At 40.2% G+C, this 20,673-nt stretch overlaps 1 protein-coding gene across 2 annotated transcripts in view; it reads left to right on the forward strand.

Moving 5' to 3' along the window:
* Positions 1-1,943: 1,943 nt before the first annotated feature.
* The window catches only part of pax7a (paired box 7a), a 46,533-nt gene continuing 27,803 nt past the window's right edge, over positions 1,944-20,673 (forward strand). The window contains exons 1-4 of one of the 2 annotated variants that reach the window (XM_044024738.1): positions 1,944-2,565; positions 3,701-3,936; positions 4,592-4,736; positions 5,097-5,225. In XM_044024738.1, the coding sequence (XP_043880673.1) occupies positions 2,478-2,565; positions 3,701-3,936; positions 4,592-4,736; positions 5,097-5,225 (598 nt within the window). In that variant the 5' untranslated portion in view covers positions 1,944-2,477. The remainder of the gene's footprint in view (positions 2,566-3,700; positions 3,937-4,591; positions 4,737-5,096; positions 5,226-20,673) is intronic. The other variant, XM_044024739.1, reaches the window with a different exon arrangement.

Consider the following 20,673-nt stretch of genomic DNA (forward strand, 5'->3'; position numbering starts at 1 on the left):
CAAAGCTGGTGTTTAAGGGCAGCAGAAGGTGCCCAGGCATGAGTTATGTGCCATCTGAGGCAATATATCAACTGAACAACACATGAAGCAGGAGTCGCCCACTAGTGGACATGGTTCGGTGGAGTTTCACACTGTGTTTATATACATATATAGACGGGACATACCACTTTTTTGTGTTTTTGTGTACCACCATTTAACATTTTAAATCATCTTCTCTTCTCCTTGGCCTTCACCTCAGGATAAAAATAGTCAACCCGGACACCTCTCTGTAGTTTTTACCATTTTACTATTTTCTACTATTTTTTACGGTTTTGCTTCTATTTTTATTGATTTTATGTTGCTGTGCCTTTAAATCTGTAGAACCTTGGTTTTAAATTAAGTTGACTTGACTTGACCAATATCACAAACTCCATACCGATATTATGACTCAGTCATTTTAGGCCAATTTATGAACGCTGTGAACAAAGATGTAATTCTCCAACTGTGTCACAAATATTGTTCTCCCAATAAAAAGAAATAACATGACTCAGCTAAAATGCTTTTGCTGATTTTTAATTTACATTTTCTTCAGAGCTGTGCAGAGTGAAGCATGCGATATTTTACCTTTTTGACCAGTATTAGACCGATACCGATGATATACCAATATATACATACTACACATGACACTTTTCCCCATGGGTGTAATTATCAGCAGCTGCATGACAGCAGTATTCTGGGTTATATCCGAAAGCAGGACCTGTCCTACTTTATTTTTATTTTAGTTAGTTTTTTAAAAACAACATATACCTGTTGAAGCTCTCAGACGGAGATGTGGGGCACTTGCATTCAGTATAAGAGAAATTCGCCATTGTCTGCCCCTCACATGATTGATGCTTGACTTAATCCAGTGCTGTCTGCGTCTTCCCAGGAGGGTGAGCCGCTCTCTTTGTGCTTCTCTGTCCCATGTGAAGCAAAGCAAAGCGGGAGAGTGAGGGTCACAGCTATTCGGCAGGGCACTAGATCCTTCCCACCGGCACATCTGCATGTGAAATCGCCATTTCACCCCTCCACACTCCCTAATTGTTGCTAAAATTATTTGTGAAATTGCCTTCCACCAGGAGTGTTTTCCACGGCAATTGTGACAATTTTATATGCACGGTGGGCCCACAGAGTTGACACATGCACCTCTTCTTTTCTGCCATATGTGCTCTTTTTTTACTCCAGCCTAATGGTGGCGCGTCGTTTTTTAACAATTACCTTTCAGCAATTACTCGTGTGTTCTCCGGGGCAAGTCGACCTGTTGTCATCAGCAGCGGGTCGATCCACTGTTGTAATTATGGCACAAAAGCTGTGGGAGCGATTAAGATGCTCACGCTGCGCACATTTACTTAATTGAAAAGGTTAACAAGGCAACAGTCTGTAACTTTCACCACACTGCTTTGTCCATTCACACACGACGCCATAAATTCCTGCCTCCGATTATAGATGGTGTGATTTTTTTTGTTTTGTTTTGTTTTTCCACGCGAAGTGGCTGCACGTGCATGTGGTCAGGTTTGACAGAAAATGTGTGGATTTTCGTTCATTTATTCTATTATTTGTTAAAGAAAACCACGACATTTCAATTTATTATTTGCCTAAATACAATTTCATTTTTATCTGTTTTCGCTTTTATAATTACATTGAACAATTATTTACTTTAAGTAGGTAGAAAGAAAGAAAGAAAGAAAGAAAAGAAAGAAAAAAAAAGAAAAGAAAGAAAACCTAACATCCTAAAAGCACAGGTTTCCACAGGTATGAACTCCACATTTTGAAAAATGCATTAATATTTAGATGTAACATTTTGAACAGGTTGTGATGTGTGTGTGCGCGCGCGTGCGTGTGCGCGTGCCCTGTGTGTGTGTGTGTGAGTGAAGGGTCTTATTAGGGAGGCAGCAGTGAATTAAAAGTGGAATGCGCGGCTGTGATTGGTCCGCGCGCTCCTGGCTAAACCCACTCTCTTTCATCCATAAAAGAAAGGCCAGTGAGCCTATGGGAGCGCGCGCCTGTCTCCTCCTACGACATGCAGGAAAAGTTGGCCACTTAAACTACTTGTCCTCCGCCGTCAGACATTACACTGAACCCCATCCACATCCAGAGAAAAGAATAACATTGCAATCTTTCCAAATTCAGACTCACAACTTTTGGTGCAACTCCTCCACATTGTGCAGCTTCTTTTGCGCAGAAGGCTTTTTTCAAATATCTTGATTTATTTAATTTTTTTCTTGGTACATTCATCGCACCGGAGGAGAGCAACACTTTTATTTCCCCCCGGTGGAAGAAGGGTTTATCCAGTGTCTCCGCCTGGGATTGGGATTTGACAGAAAACAGAGCGTCTCTTTTTTTCTTCTTCTTTTTTTCTTTTGAGCGCATTTTGAAGACACCCCGTGTTTTGACTTGGACATTGTTTGGACAGAGTGGTGTTTGTGTGTGTGTGTGTGTGTGTGTGTGTGTGTAGCTACATGATGGCTACTTTGCCAGGAACGATGCCTCGGATGATGCGCCCTGCGCCGGGACAGAACTACCCCCGAACCGGGTTCCCACTGGAAGGTAAGACACATGACAGTATGATGTTTGAACTTGTCCTGCGCGCGCGCGATCGTGTGTGTGTGTGTGTGTGACAGAACTCGTGTGTCACCGTGTGTTTGTGTTCGAGGTCACTTTGTTTCCGGCGACATGCAGTGAACCAACACGACCTCCAGTCAGCGATGATTTAACTTTACAACTTTAATTTTTATTTTATTTTTCCAAAAAAAGGCAGCATCTTACAGGTTTTTGCAATTTATTTATTTATGTTTCAGTCTCATAAATAAATAAATAAATAATCAAATCTTGTATTTAACCGATTGTCTCAATAATCCCTGTTTTTATATAATAGTAATATGTAATATTTGTATTTATATCTTTAATAATTGATGCAATTTTTTTTAAATGGCAGAATAATTGATTTACTAAATGCAGGGCCTTTTCTCATTTATTTTAAAATGTTATTAGACACCACCCATCAATGATTTACCATTATTATAATTTTGATGATATGATAATATAAGACCTACTTTATAGTTTAAGGGGCTCTTTTGCTGCCTCGATTGTTATTCATACGCACACACGAACACGCGCGCGCGCACAGAAGCGATTTAATTGGTAATTTTCTTTCTTTTTTAAATAAACTTGTATACCCACCGCACTCAAGACGTCTGGACATATGGGCGTAAAAAAGATCACTTTGTATTTGCATGCATTTATGGGAGCAGTTTTCCCATTACGCCTCGTTCGTGCTCAAGTGCTCTGGAGCGAAACGCGCAAAAACCACGTAGCTCGCAAGTGACTCGAGCTGCGGGATTTGCTCAAGTGTCCTGTTGCTGCAAATGGCAATAACACACAGAGCAGAGAGACGGCTCAAAGGATCACATCAATATTTGTACAGCATGACTAGGAATAATCAAGGTGGGAAGTGTCAGCGTGTTTAGTGTCTCTCGAATGTGAAACTGCGTCCTGGAGTGTCCTCGGATTCATCTCGTCCTCCAGACTGACGCTGGATGAATTTGGCTCTCGTTGCTCTCACGCGTCCTGCTAGAAGTCTGTCGCAAAACATCACACATGAGACAACGTGACAGCTCCACGTGAATAAAGATGATCATGATGTGTGGTTGTTTTTTTGTTGTTGTTGTCTGTTGTGGCGCAGTCTCTACGCCTCTGGGCCAGGGACGAGTGAACCAGCTTGGCGGAGTGTTCATCAACGGGAGGCCGCTGCCAAATCACATCCGACACAAGATAGTGGAGATGGCCCACCACGGCATCCGACCCTGCGTGATCTCGCGACAGCTGCGAGTTTCCCACGGATGCGTGTCCAAGATCCTGTGCCGGTACCAGGAGACTGGATCCATCCGTCCGGGAGCCATAGGAGGCAGCAAACCCAGGGTGAGTGGCGGCCCTGCACGAGCGAGTGTGACACAGTGTCATAGGGTCACAGCAGCGCGAGGGTGAGGCACATGACACCTGAGGAACTCGAACCATCAGTCTGATGGTGCGAGAAAAAAATACACACACAAAAACGTGTTAAAGCTCCTCAACAAGAATAATAATAATAATCATTCATATTTTTTCTTTTTCTTTTTTATTGTTATAATAACTATTATTATTGTTATAAGACCCATCTAGTTTCCATAATAACACATTTTAGTTATTAAAAAATGTTTCAATATCCATCATATTACAGAATTGATAAAACTAATAATAATCATAATAATACATTAAAAGACATTGATAGGTCAGAGCCAGTAATAATTGATTTTCATTTACAGCGTGCAACGATAAATAATATTATATAATATATATATATATATTATAATATAATATTCCACATGCTTTTCCACTGGTGTTCATTGTGCCTCCACTAAAGTGATCGTGGCAATATTCCTATGTAACAATTTTACACAACTATTACATTTATTCTGCAGATTTGTTTTATATTACCGTCTTGTTTTGCCAATCCTTTTTAATTAAAAGTGCATTTTCTTCCTCTCTTCACCCCCTTTTTCTCACTCCCCTCCTTCACACCTTTTCGAACCTAAAGCAGGTGGCAACTCCTGACGTGGAGAAGCGGATCGAGGAGTACAAGAGAGAGAACCCGGGTATGTTCAGCTGGGAGATCCGGGATAAGCTGCTGAAGGACGGGGTGTGCGACAGAAGCACAGTTCCTTCAGGTGAGGCTTCATCTGGTAAGCTGCACTTTTTCCTTCCCCCCCCCATTATTACCAGCGAACACTGCAGCGTCAGCCATGAATGAACTTCACTGTCAATCCAACCTGTTTTAAACCCCAATTACTGATCATAATAATAATTATTATTAGTATAATTAATGTGTCAGTGGAGCAAGAAGCAAGAAGTGTGGTTCTCTCTATGTTGTTGTATTGATACATAAATATTGCTCATTTTGTTCTATAATTTATTTTATTTATTATTATTTCAACGCAGCTGAACTCATGTAAAGCTTTACCTGTGCTACTATCTTTGTTGTGAGGTTTATTTCTATGGGTTTTAAGGGGCTAATCACCCATTTACCTCTTTGTTGCCATTAGTGAGCTCCATCAGCCGCGTATTGAGGGCCCGATTTGGCAAAAAAGATGACGAGGATGACTGTGATAAGAAGGATGAAGATGGAGAAAAGAAAACAAAGCATAGCATCGATGGCATCCTCGGTGATAAATGTAAGTTAACAGATAGTAATATGGCCCTTTTGTATTTATATATAGGCCTATATATATATATATATATCTATATATATGTATATGTCTGAAAGTAACTCATTATGAGCATCGCAGATTGTTATTATATTATAAAGTAAACTTCAGCAGGGAAATGCTTAATTCCTTCTTCACGTTCCTCTTGGGGAAAAAAGCTAAATGGAGAATTTATTCCTGCCTCTTTTTTTGTTTTGTTTTTTAACTCCGAGCCAGCAGTTGATCATTTACTCAATTATTTATGAGCCTTTGGCAGAAGGTATTTAACTGCAGAAAATTAATTTGTGTAGCGAATTCCTTCCTCATCCATTCACTCCCTTTAACGAGCCCTAAACGACAGCTGACAGTTTGACCCATTTCACAATCGATGTCAGGGCGCTGACATTTCACCACTTGTCAGTTTAAGAGGAAATCAATGTCCATATTATTATTGGATGTATTAGCGATGCTGCGAGGAGGGGGGAATAAAGCCTTTTTGACGCAGGTATTCGCTGTCAGTGATGATTTCACGAGCTTTTATATCTAAAAAAACAAAACAAAATCCATAAGATGCTTTTCGTTGTGTCATGTGGCTTTCACATTCTGCGGCATGTTCTTTCTTTTATTATTATTTGACTATAAATGAGTGGAACATAATTGATGTTTTTGACATTATAGGACGATTTTTTTTTTATTCTGCATTTATTTAAAAGCGGAGAAACATGTGTTTATTGTTTTATTGTTGTTATTATTTAGACTATTTGGATGGTTTTTTTTTGGTCATGTGGAGTGAAAAGTGCGCACATCCTTACAGACATTCAAATATTCGGATTATCATAGATGTGTTTAGAGATAGTCCACACACACGCGCTCGCGCGCGCGCGCGCACACACACACGCACACACCTTCAAAAGGAGACTGCCCCCCCAAAAAATTCAAACTTGAATTTGGACTTCACAGGCAAAAACAAACAAAAAAAAAACTCCCCTTCTTTGACGCTTTTCTAAAGTTCAGAGTCCGAGGTACAAAAGTAAATCCCAGAGAGAGAGAGGGGAAAAAATGGCAACCGAAAAGAGGAGAATGTGGACGCGTCCATTCACGTTGAAAAAAAGCGGGTCAAAAAGAGAGAGAGAGAAAAGTTTGGACAAAGGGCAAGAGGAGACATAAAAGAAGATGAATTATTCAGTGCGCCCCGCTGGTAGATAGTTTTGTAATTTTGGATAATGGCGTCTGAGAAGAATCGCTTGATAGCGTGAAAACGGTCTCCCCTTTTTTCTGTCACACCACACTTTTGTGTTTGGAGAAAAAGTTCACCTTTTTTTTGTCGCAAATAGCGCCAGTGTTGCACGCAGTTAGTGAAGCGCGCTGGTGACAAATGAACAACATGGTGTTTTTTGAGCCGCTCAGTAAAATATTGTACTGGATAAATGACTTATAATATAAAATATGACATTATTATTATTATTATTATTTTGTTGGTGCAAATAAATCCCCACAACGTTTTTCTCTCTGCTATTTATGTTTAAGTCGGGACGGAATTATGTGGGAGTATTACTGCAGTTGACAGTTTTACCTGCATCCGGTTGGCATTTTAATAAGGTTAATACTTAAATGAAAGTGGGGACGATGGCTGCTGAATAGGTGGCTGTGTTCGTGCCGGGTGTAATAGCTCGCAGGCACAGTGAGAAATGTATTTATCCCCAATCAGCCGCTCACTCTGCGCGTCTGAGGCGCAGCTCTTATGTGGAGAAGGCTTTTAAAACAGATTAAACAGAGCCTTTTATTTCTTTCTCTTTTTTCCACTTTCATCTCAGAGCGCAGCTCACAGTGGGTTCGCCCTGGGCACTAAATTCATGAGATTTTTTTTCGTTTACTTATCCAGCTTTTAAGATTTTATATATTTATCTGTTTGTTTATTAGGTCTGTGTATTTTCTCAGTGCGTGTACACGACGGATTTATCCCAGCTCTGGCTTTATTAATGCAGATTTGTCAAATTTATTTTGAACTGTAATTTCTCAAGAAGGATGCAGTGGGAGGTGACGCAAACCCAGGGTTAATGCGCTGAAAATAGTTTATCTTTTGATATTGTTGGGTAATCGTTGGTGATCACCGCGCGCACATCCTGCTCCACCCAAACACTCTGTGCCAAAGTTTTTATACGCGCAAAGAATCGGGGAAAGGCTTCTTGGACAAACTTGGACATCCTTTTGTTTTGCGCCACACTCGAAGAGGGAGAATTTGAAGCAGCTGTTCCGCGACGAGCTGAGCTGCCACATGGATGCTTTCAACCTGAGCGGCAGATGAGACACGGGACAGACACAGACATGAGACAGGAGATGGACACTTGAGCAAATCGCAGTCTTACCTGAGTTCTTCAACCCTAATTAAACAGATGCCACGTGGGATTATTCCCGAGCACCAGGGGAGGGAAAGTGACAGAACGATGGAGACGTGTGACAGACAAACCAGGGGACTCCGGTCAGGAGGAAGAGAGGAGAAGAGGATGAGGTTACTGTTAGGTTAATAAATTATTAGCTATATACTTAATTGTTTCAGAAATATTTGGAGAAAATATGAATCACTTTATGCATCGGTGTATTGTTTATCTGCGAATGTTTTCAAATTTATACAAGAAATGACGCGTTCATATCATAAGTTTATTGCTCATATTGCCAATTATTTTAATTAATATTAAGTGATTAAAGGTAAGGACAGAAATGCGCCCCTCCATCTTTTCAACGTCACAAACACACGTGGGCCCTCACTAACGGACACACACACACACGCGCACGCACGCGCACTTTAAGTGTATGGTAATACAATGTAACTATATTTCGGGTCTAAATCCGTGCTGAATGAGAAGGACAGGGGAATGAAGCGAGAGACCACTTCAAACAAATCCATCTGGAACAGTGTGTGTGCGAGAGATTCAGTGAAAGTATGGGCAAGTTATTTAGCTATTAATAACGTTTTTTCCTCGGGCATTGAGAGTGACTCCATCTGCACTTTCTCGCAGCTATTTGGCGGGGTGGAAATTGAGGGAGACCCAAATGTTGGGCAGAGATAACATACCCATCATAGACCAGACCCTGCGCTGTGCTTCACTGCATTAAACTCGGATTAACCTCCTCCTGTCCCCGCAGCCACTCAAGCCATATTTCACTGGAATTTATATCGGGAGGCATTTTTTTTATATATATATCTATATATATTAATATGAAGGGGACAGGATGCAGGACATGATCGATACATTAAAATAATAACAAAAAATAAATATAGGTCTCATAATTTTATGGTTCGATATGGTAACAGTTTAGTAAAGATTTAAAAATCAAATGCAACGTTTCAGATTAATATATATATATACATATAAAAAAATGCTCAAAAATAAACACTAAATCCGTTCGTTAATCACACTATTAGCCAACTCTGACCCGGGCATTAAACAGTAAAAATGGTGTCAATCTAATCAAAGTGAGTTATGTCAGATTACAGTGTACACTCCGACATAAGTCCCATTAACATCAATAGCAGGTAATCCAGTATACAGCCTACTATGGCTGTTGCTTGGTAACGACTAACTTGATTAAACGCTCTCTCTGTTAGAGGCCTACATACGTCTAAAATGCTGTGACAAATTCCAATTTTAGTTAAGTAATTGAGCAGAACTGTAGGGTTTGGGGTTTTTTGACACACTAAATTCAAAATAAATAAAATTATCATTTATTTCTCTGTTAGGCTACTTTTTTTGTTTCCCCGCGTGACTATATTTTAATTAAATAAGTATATCTTTATATAGCTTATTGCAACACGCTTTGTGTTTCTATTATTTGTAAGAAAAAGGAGATGATGGTCAGCAATACTGCAGCAATTCCCTTAAAAAAAAATGAAATAAAATATGTTTTATAAATCAAATTTAATGGCGCCATTAATCGCAATATTCGATCCGTGTGACAAATTCGCAGGTAACACGAGCGAACTGTGCAGCGGGACAACACGAAACCCGCTGTTCAGGAGTAATGAAGAGCACATCAAGTTTTAAAGGAGAGCACTTAAAGCTTGTGTAGTCTTATGGAGAGAGGTGTCAGTGTCGACAGCATTAGGCTAAATAAAATCCACCCCCTCCCCAACAAAAATAAAAAATGGTGTAGGCTTAAATTCATTTTGTGCTGGCATTTTTGACTTTGATCACATCAGAAAATATTCATGGAAGCACAAACAGTGGCTGTGCCGCCATTATCCCGGCTGACAGTGATACCTCTCAAGGCTGTCTATTAATTAAAGTGGCGCTTAGCATGTGGGACGACTCCCTATCTGGGCGCAAAAAAAAAAAAGGCTTTTTCCATCTCTTGTGGGGCTCTTGAAAAGGAGCAATCTTTCCTCTCCAGCTTCTTGTGGGAAATTTAAAAAGTGTACAGAGGAAGACATGGGGATTTCTAGCTCATTTATAAAGACGAGTTTATAATCCTTTCCTGCTTAATAACTTAAAAGGATTCAATTTCTCCCCCCCCCCCTCGCTCCTCCACCCCATTTATGGGGTTATGATCACACATTGTTACACGCAGATAGTAGCATTTCAAGGTTAACATTTCCTGCTCGAAACATCAGAATATAAGCTGTAAACCCATAGGTGCCCTTTGTTTCGCGTGCACGTTATCCTCCTCACAAATGCCCATTTTAGATGATGTAAATATTAATGTGATAACAACAGATGCCTCTACAACCAAAAAAAAAAAAATACATATGATATGATATTTAATTATAGCATATAATTCAGGCATCGAGAATTAAAAGGCTTATGTAAACTCCAAGGACTGGATGTCTGGTTGGGGGTCTCAAACCATACGAGACAAATTAAAGAGGAAGTGTTGCCCTCCAGGTATCCTGTCACAACAGTAGGGTTTTCTTCAGCGCGTCTGCGTCTCTGTCTGCGTTTTATTTCGCCAATTTTCACTCTGGGGCTCCGGGATCCCGCGCTCTGTCTGCACCACTGAAGTCCAACATAAGTAAATAAATATAGAAGTCACAGTCTTCCTCTCTCAGGTTCATGCCAACAGGTGTGGGTTCACTGGTAAAAGCATATGTGGCTGATTTAGCTTTTTTTTCTTGGTGGAGTTTATCTAAAAAGATTTTAATCTAAATATCACGTTCCATGGATCACATTAATAACCTATAATTCTACATTTCGTGGTTGTTCAAACAGAGTTATTTTTTGAGGGGGGGAATGCAGATTAATCCAGAAAATGCTGCCCCTATCATACGTTTTAGGACCATATTAAACCTGTAATATTTAAACTAAGTTGTGACTAATAATAGTATACAATGATGTTTATATTTTATTGTTGTTGTTGTGGTGGTGGTGGTGGTGGTGGGGGTGGGGTCAGCCTCAAACATTCACGTTCCCCCACTTTTAAAATGACGCCTCCCTGCATGCGCGCTGTTGGCGCTGCTGATGGTTAATTGGCTGGAAGAAGATGAATGAGGCTGACAGGAATCAGCTGTCCACGGATTCCCCTGTGAGTCTGACTCGGAAATCATAACCTGACCAGCTTTTCCTCCCCTGAAACCAGCTCGTTGAACTTGTCACATCTAATTAGGGTGTTAGAACACACCGAGTGCATTGGTGGGAAACAGTAGGTGGTTGCAGCGGGGGCAGCCAATGAGTCCTTTCTGGGTCAGATGGTGGTGGTGGTGGTGGTGGAGGGGAGAGTGCAGCCTGGTTGGATGATGTTTTCTGTTGAATTGGACTGCATGCGGGCTTTTATTTCTAAGTTGCATGCAGCGGGCTAAAGAGGCAGGTCTGCCCCATGTAGCCTTGTTTTAATTGGGTATGAAATTAATTAGAGCAGACATCTATTAAAGAGTTTTAAGTTTAGCTAATTTTTTTTCTCCCCCCACAGAGTTTAAAGGTATGACAGTGGATTAATGGCTTACAGCCAAAGTGACATTTTATTGCATCCCGTCACTTCTTCTCTGCAGCTCGTCTAACAGGTGTCAGGCAATTTTTCAACGAAGCAGAAAAACCAATAATTTCATATAATTCAGTTTTTGACTTATGTGGCACAGTGTAAAAGCGTTTACTTTACTGTGGCCACATCACAAACACATATCTGAAGTCGAAAATTGGTCTTTACAAGAAACATTAATTACATTTTTTTAAACATGATTATAAATCTTATACACACACACATTTCATTTTATGAAAATATATTATGCTGCCTGAGTGCATGGCCTTTATCTTCCATGCAAATGTGAAAAATACAACTTTTTATATATACTTTTTTTTCAATGCAGATTCACTTGCACTCTCTTCTTCTTTTTTTTCCTTGTATTGGCACAAAAAAGGCCTTGTGATGTCTGCCTGCTCTGTGACAGCCTACTCTCACCATTGTTAAAAGAACAGCCACTAGAAAAGGACGAGAGAAAGAAGAGGGAGGAGAAAAGGCCCTTCTGTTATTTTCTGTTTTTGAGACTTGCTGCATGGGCTATTCAGGCAGGTTGATGAACTCCTCCAAAAAGTTTATTAAGGGGCCGAAAACAATAAGAACTAAAGCCTTTGGGTGCCCGGGCAGACAGTTTATAAACTAGCTGCTATTGTGCCTCAAAGGCAGATGCATGAATACTTTTGAATAGGGGCCTTCAAACTGACACGATCAGGCTGGACAGCAGCGGGTTTTAAAGGGAGATGGAGCTTCTGCAGCGGCAAAGAGCCGCTGCCTTTTTCTGCATTAATGTACATCTGCAAAAAGAAAGGGGAGGAGGAGGAGGAGCTGAGCACTGTCTGTCATGGTCATGCTGGTCTGCTGCTTTTCCCTTGGCCTTTGCACTTCATCTGTCAAAAAATATATAAATTACATATCATTTCATGTTTATTTATTCTTATATTTAGTCTGAATCAGAAGCGTTTCAAAAGTAAAATAAAAAGTGCTGATATATGAATATAGAGAGTGCACAAACTGAGTTACTCAATTGACGTTTTCTCTTTAATGCATAATTTTAAACAAATATTTCAAATAATCCCGACCGTTTATGCGCCCCAAAGCAAGACAGAGGGACGTGGACTCACTGTTGATTCCTTTGGACGGGACACACTGCTTAAGCACACTCAAGAAGATACATTATTCCTCTCCTTTTCACCAAACAATAGACTGTCACTCTTTATCCTCCTTCCCTCCTCTGTTCCTCCCTCTGCAGCTTTCCCTTTTAGTCCGCTCACTCTCTGGCTCTGTGCCTCACAACATCAGAGGGAGTCCAGTGATTTGTGACCCCAGCAACCCACACTTAATCTTGCTAAAGAGGGGGAGCATCCAGTTTGCAGCTTGGCGGGCCCCAAATAGACCAAGCCTGCTCTGGCAGGTGTCAACATTAGCAAACAATTGGTCCCTAGTCCCATGCCCTGTACCCCAGTGCGACACTGAACCTAAACTATTTGAGGCACACTGAAAGAAACCACATAATAGGGAATGTGGATGGGGAGGAGAAGAGGGGGAGGACAAGGGAGAGATTACACTCTCAGACAGCTATTAGCAAGGATGAGGCTTTTCTAAACAAACGAAAAAAGATGGCGATCAATACTGCGTTAGTTTACAAAGTGGAGTCATCACTGTGGCTTTGGAGTATTTATTTTCTGCTCCATTGTTTTTTTTCTCGACTTCTCAAACGTCTGTGGGCTGTATTGGCAATCCAATTTAGTCTGGAGGGGGTCCCTTGGATGCCTATTTCTTCTCCCGGGCAGATGTGCGCTTGCTTTTCGCGGTGGACACTTCATTCATAGATTTAGTCCTGTAATGAATCCCAGTAGTGGACACTGGCCTGCTGTCCACAGGGAAAACAACACACAGGGACGACAGTCCCTCTACTTCATTAGACACAAGTGTCTCAGCAAAGAGAGCAGAGGAAATGAGAAGAGAATGAGTTGACATGTGGACTGCTGCTGCTCTTGAGTGGGAATGTAACTTGACAAGAGGGTCAGTGTTTTATCCAAAGGCCATTTATTTATCGCTCACTGCTGATTCCTTGCAATACCTCAAGGAGAGACAAGTGTTCTCAGTGGGGAAGATTAGTCGCAAAGGTTTTAATGGGGAAAATAACCTATGGACAGAAATCCATGGATGGCAATAAGCTGCCATCCATTTGCTACAATAAACAAGCGTAATTTACAGACCTCTTGACCTTAACACACAATGGCAACTGTTGTCGCAAAAGAACCAATAACAATGTTAACAGGCAATAAAATGATTCTGAACATTTATGGCATTAGGGTATTCAAACTCCAAACTTGTCCTCATTTAGTTTGGTCTTGACTAGGTGAACTGCCAAGGGGGGGGGCAGACAGTTTACAGAGTAATTTCAGCTGTAATCAGGATTTAATTAACCATGTAATTTCATAAATTGAAGTTATTTCGCCTGATAGGTTATCCACCAAACAACAAATGTTGCTGCGGGTTCACTGACGTCAAATAATGACTAAGTCCTTAAAAACTCTGAGGTCCAGCAGTAATTCTGCAGGACAAATCGGTCAGGAGACACAAGTTTGCACGTCCGTGATTGAAGCCAAATAAAAATAACAAAAACAAAAACAGTCAAGCACAGAAATCACTGCCATCTTTGGCTCAGTGTGCTTTTAAAACCATGTAATATCAAATTTTATTGATGTCATAATACCACTTAATGCAGGTTGAACTTATATAGTAATTTAGTTAGTATATTTTTTTGTCAACCATTTGTCTGCATTAATCACTGGTAATCATACAATTTATTTTTGTGGTTTAGAAAATATAAAAACATGTCAGGAACTGGGGGGGAGAGATCTTTGTCTTGGTGATTATAAGCAATTGTTTCATTTCCCCGATAATAAAGCGGAGTGTAGAATGAGCGGGTGTAGAGCAAATCAGAACATCTCAAGCTTTATTATGTCCATGTTAAATTTTGCAATGGATGAGCAGGTCAGAGTCATAATAGTTTATTGAAAGAAATGTACTTTCCTTCAATTTGCCTTGGCAGCTAAGGTTGTCAAACTCTGACAGCTGGCACAGATCAGTGCAGTGTGTTGCATTACGGCCGTCCACTGGTTACCATGGAGCGGCATTAGAAAAGACAAAAAGCATTTCTGGCTAATTTTATTACAATACAGGAATAGCCCACATAATGTGCAACAGTAATTACGTTTAGCACAGTCCGTGTTCTCCCCCAGTGATGAATGAGAGACACCGACCATGGTCTGCTAGTTTAAAAATCGCCATTAGCCTATGCTACTTAACGCCAGAACATTTCACATTTTATGCTCTTGATGTGCTTCACCACTGAAATATTCATTTGTTTTAATTGTGTGCGGGGTTTTTTTTTTTTTTCCACAACCACAAAAGACAATAAACATGTTCCCTCACTGTTACAAATCAGAAATGTGTTTTTTTGCCACCAAGTGAAAATGTGAACACTGTTGTCCAAACAGTGGGGTGGAGCTCCTGTCCTATAGCCGACAAAAAAAACAACTTCAAATGTTGTTCCCTATTTTCTACTAATGGGCTTATTTCTGCATCGTCAGTCATTCCCTCCTTGGGGAATATGTAGTCTCAGTATAAAAAGCTTTGCTACTGTGCCACATTACCAACCCTCAGTATGGAGGAATATCTGAAATTAATGCCAAGCAAAATAATGCTCTGCTGTTCCCAGAAAGAAAATTGCTCCTTACAGGAAATACTCAATTTCATTTTTGGACTTAAAAAGGCCTCATTTGGAAAAATGTGTTTACTTACGATGTACTAAATGTCAGTGGACTATAACACAGTTTAGTATGTTTTTTGTTTTATTTTAACACAGATCTTTGTAAGTTTTTTAAATGAACTGTATGGTATTTATTTATGGTTAATTCACATTGCTCACAGTAGTAGGGATAAAATAACATTCATTTACATAGACCAGAAAAATAAAAATCAGAAGTTTCGTTCATATAGTTTTTTTAGTTAAGCTCACATTAGTTTTCTCTCAGTCTTTACAGCTCTTCTCTCCTCTGTGGTGTCCTCTACATCACTAAACTTTTACACAATATTTGCTGCCGAGCCTCATCCTGAAAATTGGGAAACTTCCCTGGGGCACATAAAAATGTCCGCTGTGCATTCCTATACTGTGTCCAGTAATCTCTCTTTGGCCTTGTTGAGAAAATGATTTGTTCCTCCAGGAGACCTCAGCTCATGGCCCTGAGACATTACTGTTTGATTTCCTGTGTAGGTTTTCAGAGCTTTTTGCTGGGGGACGGCAGCTCTGGCTCCAATGCCATTTGGCAAAGACCCCCAATGGGCTTCTTTTTACTTTCTTGTGCTCTGTTAATTTCATTACTTTCGCTGTGACCTTAATTAGCAAAGACTTAAGCTCAGGCGATGACATTCTGCTCTATATGAGAGGAAGAAGGAACCTGGTGGGGAGGTGATTGGCAGCATCATACTTCCTAACAAGGTTCACATTTTGTATCCCAGTCTTTAAGGCTCCATGTGGCGCCGTTAGATCCTCTGTAATCTGGCTTTGTTTTAGAAAACTGCATGGGATGAATTAGCAAGTAAATGTACATTTATCCTGGTAAAGAAAAAAAAAAAAAAGTTTTTTTCATTATATAATCGTGCATACATGCTGATATTATGTGCACACAAATAAGTCTTTAAAAATAAATATTAAAAAATGAAAAATACTTAACACCAGAAAAAGAGAGCCCTTGTGTCGGAGCCAAAAGCAAAAATTATACTGTCACTAAACTGCGAGTTTTAGTTTGTAGTATATTAAAGAAAAAGAATCCCACCCTTCAAGCCCTTCACGCTTTCACACTCAGGCAGTGCAGAGGCATGGGGAGTCAATATGTCAGCGTTTATGGATGCCCTGCAGAGCTGCACAGTGCTGTCAGGCCCCTATTCATGCTCTAATGGCCCCCTGAGGAGCTCGTCTCTCCAGGCTGAAAAGGCCGGGAGGCCCAGTGGATGCCCTGTTGTTGAAGGTGAGCGCTCTCATGGACGCGCTGCGCCTTCATCCATATGACAAGAGCCATAAAAGAGCATCGCTCTCGCTGCTTCTCCCTGTCTGTCTCCTCTGCTTTCTCTTGTTCCCCCCCGCCCTCTTCTCTGCCACTTTTCTCCCCACCTCAAACAGAGAAAAGCAGGCTAATTGTTTGTTGTGAGAGCCAAAGATGATAGAGCCTCCCATCTTTCTTCCGTCTTTGCATATTTTCCCCCTCTTTTTTTCCAAGTGCCTCTGTTCCTTTTCTAAAGAATGTGATTCTGTCCACGAGACAAGGGAAGAAAAGTGTTGGAATTTTCTTGAGGAATGCTGATGTAAAAGCGTCTAAAACTCTGACACTGCCAGTGAGAGGTTGTACAGTGGCAAAAGAAGGCAGCCTTCTCTTAGAATTTTCATCAGATAGTTGTTGAGCTTTTTTGAAGTTTTTAACAGCTGTCTATTTTTGAAGAGATGCTTTTTTTATGGATTTTCTGAGCAGGTTGTTGCTCTTGTTCATTTCTACTTGTCCACAATTGTAACTGGAATTTTGGCCCTCATTCACCTGTTAGTAGAACAACATGAGGCATGAGACATTGAATCACATGGCAGCCATCCATAAAGGTGAGAATTATTTTATTCTAGATAGATGGATCTTAAATACCCTTATAAACTGTATATAGTTACACAACTCATCCAGATTGAATTTTGGCTAAATGTCAAACCAGTGCCTGGAGAAGGTCACTGATAACCAGTGGAAAAAATGATTATGCTTTCTGACATGTTACCAAGTAACTCGATCTAAAAACATTTGCGCAGTTTTTTGTATTTTTTTACAAATTCTTTGGTATGGTGATCTTAATATAACTGCAGAAATAAACATCCTCATGTTTAGTTTTGTTTTTCTTTAGCTTTGTGATAACAACAGGAAAAGATTATTCATATGGAATTTGTCTTTAAACCATTCTGGTTATCGCTGTCGTCAATCTTGTATTCACATAAGGTTCCTATCTCAGATACATCCTTTGGTAAATGCCTTGAATCACATACCTCCTTTTACTTGGCAAACCCCTTTGGGATGAACAGGCAAGTGCATTAAGCATTGATGCCACACCATTCTCAGAAAAATGCAAATTGGGAAGTTGTTAGCTATTTGATGTTGCTGCGCGATCCCCCACCCCGCCCCCAAAACATCGCTCCACTCCAGTGTTAGTGGTTGAATTGCATGCAGTCCTGGGGACAGGCTGTTTATATGCAGGCCCGGAGCAGCAAAGACAGCAGAGAGACAGATGCATGTCAGAGATAGCAGATCCCATCTCAGGCAGATGCCTTTTATCACAGGCCTGTTTGCATAATTAGGCCTTTTGATATTCACCCCCTCTGACTGACAAAAAGTATAATTGCAGTATCAACTACGACAAAAGGTAGGCACAAAATAAACAAGTCAACATAAATAGGGAGAAAAGACGCGGTGTTATTTTTGTCCTGTGGGGAAAATAGAGGGAGGGAAAAAAACAGCATTTTGAACTAAATCTGCTGTCAATCACAGTCAACTGGTGTGACTCGGTGCTCAGAGGCTGGTCCTGTAAACGCTTGCAAAACACAGAGCATGAGGCCTGATTGTAATTATGCTGGAACTAATATGATTTTCAAAATGAGCCATTATGAGCTAATGCTGCACTGCCAAAGCCCTGTCTGTTTTTGTCCCTCTGCATTGGATAGTTCTGCAAAGGTATGGCTGATATCAAGGCCATGGGCTTTGAAATGTGACATCTTGGTTTTGTGATGCATATTGCAAGTATTTTATTTTAGAACAGAGCCAATAAGTTGATTATTATTATTATTATTATTATTATCATTATTATTAAATTGCTGAATACACTGGATCTTTTTGACAACCTGGTAGACATAGAGTTTATTACTGTTGTTTTGCATCTCAAATGTGGAGCTGTGCAGATCACTTAGTTCATTTCTGTCTTTAAATGGACAGCTGTGTGTTTAATCAGCATTACCTCTGCATCTTGGGGGTAAAGGTGGAGGATTGAGGAGCTTGAAGGGTTGAAGGAAGAAAATGAGGAGTGCAGGAGGAGGTGCAGAGGGGGTCAATATGAAGAGGGTTTTGAGGAGTCAGGGTGTTGATGAGGATCCCATCTGTCTGTAGTCTGAGGAGTCTGTGTGTGAGGTCAGAAACAGAGCATCAGAGCAGGGAGCAGCCTTTAAACCTCAGAGTAACCTTAAATCTATTAACTAGTCCTTTAAGAGTATGACTCTGTTTTATCGAAAAGGTCTGGTCGGAATTACAGCCTCATTCAAGCGAAAGCACAGCAGGATGGAAGGGAAAATGTGGTTCTCCACATCTGTGGGGTTTTTAATACAAACCCTCCCTCGGTGATACAAGGCAATGTTACTTGTAAGCGTTTAACCACTGTACAATCAAGACTGGGAGTGAGAATAACGATGCCCACATAAACACATGACTCTGTTTATCAGTCATGTCCTGAAATGATAATCAATCCAGCATGTCTATACATAAGGCAGACTAAAAAAAACCTTCGTTTATAACTGTGCACATTATTTTTTACAGAATGCATAGTAGTGTAAGGAAAGGTTATCATAGCTGGAAAACATTTCAAACTAAATGTAAATGTGAACTGTTAAGTTGCTCCAATGACCTGAGATTACTTAGTTTTGTCAAATTATCTGTTAGAATGAAGCAGTTAAGTTCTTCTCCATGTATGCTATAATTACTTTTTATAATATATGCAAACGTGCGCATTTGGGAAAAAACTGTTATCTTTCTTGGCAGATGTTATCAGGTATCTTACAATCATGTTTGGTGTATCAATATAGAGCATTTGTATCAAAGGTCAGTGACTGATCCTCCCCAAACCCTGTCCCAGAGCCATGTCTTTCATAAGTCATGGCATTTTTATGACAATTTAGGTTAAGATGGTTTTTACCTCAATAATACCCAGTGTTATCATCAAGCTTAATCAAGCACTTACCCAGACAAAGCATTATGTTGCCCTGATGAATTCTCATTTATAATGGGCACAATATTAAATCAATATCAGGGCATAAGCACAGAGGGGCCCCTGGAGGAGAGTACATGGTAGTAATCATGCCCACTGGATGGCACATAATTAGATTCTAATTGGATGGTAACTAATGAGACAAGGCATGAGCAGTTTATCAATACCCCTTTGAATGGAAATTACATCAGTTGTATTATACAAAGGTCTAATCATAAAGTACCTTTTTGTGCTGAGTGGACAAATGAGCTGCTGACCGCGACTGTCCTGGAGGGATATTTGTTTGCATATCTGCTTAGTGCTTTCCAGCCACTTACTAAATCACCCACTGACAAATGACAGACTTGTCCTTTGCTGTAAAACCAATGTATATGTAGCTACTATAAGTCTGCTTGGTGTAGTAGTACTATGAGAAGGTGCCTAAGCTCTTTGGAACTTCTTAACTTTACTTGGCACTGTTACCCATTTTAACTTATGACTTGTTTTTAAATACAAATACTTCTCTATATGAAATTTGAAGAGTTTTTTATTTTAACCCTTGTTATCCTCTTTTTAACGGTTACCAAATATGAATTACCTCATGAAATACCAGCCAATTATACTTTAAAAACAAACCCACAATTGGGAATTTATTTACAAATTGTACATAAATAATGAACAGGTTTTGGTATCACAAAATTAAATAAAATGAGGCTATATATATTGTTCGAAAAACAAAAATAGTGTACTTTTAATTTCTTTAAGTCCCATTTGACTTTTCATGTAACCTTAATTCGTGCTTCTGAAGAATCAACTTAAAATGAACCTATAATTCGTAAACGTCAATAAAATGTGGGCCCACACCTATACCTGAGTTGTAGCTTGGAAGCGTGGAGGCCCGAAAACGATGCTGACCGTTTCACTTGTTATACAAGCAGTAAAACACAATGCACGTGCAAAACGTAATATGTACTCACGAATCCTGGATGTATATAACGAACAAACTGGTCACTGGCAGCAGGCAAGGCGTCGGGGAAAACCACATCAGGCACAACACCTGGAGGAAAAGAACGCAGCAGTAGACAGTCTGTAAACACCTATGAGACCAGCAGGCTCTCTGAGCTGGGGGGTTCAACGGAGCCTTCCCGGTCCTCTCTCTCTCATTCAGGGTTTCTTCTCACTCACGGTCACCAAATGTCCGTTGTCTTGAAACGAATTATTCAGCTGAGCGTAAGTACATACAGCATTCCAAAAAGAACTAGCAGTAGCTTATCTTAGCATCACCTTTCACACGTAAAGCTAGCAGTCCGATAGCCATGTGAAACATGAATATGCTAATGCTAACGGCAGTTAGCGACACACCCGATTTTTTAAACTATAACACTTAGTCACAGCATATTAGAACACATGCATATATATATATTTACCTCTAGTAGAATCACAGTAG

This window comes from Solea senegalensis, linkage group LG4, assembly GCF_019176455.1.
Source record: "Solea senegalensis isolate Sse05_10M linkage group LG4, IFAPA_SoseM_1, whole genome shotgun sequence".
Taxonomy (NCBI): Eukaryota; Metazoa; Chordata; class Actinopteri; order Pleuronectiformes; family Soleidae; genus Solea; species Solea senegalensis.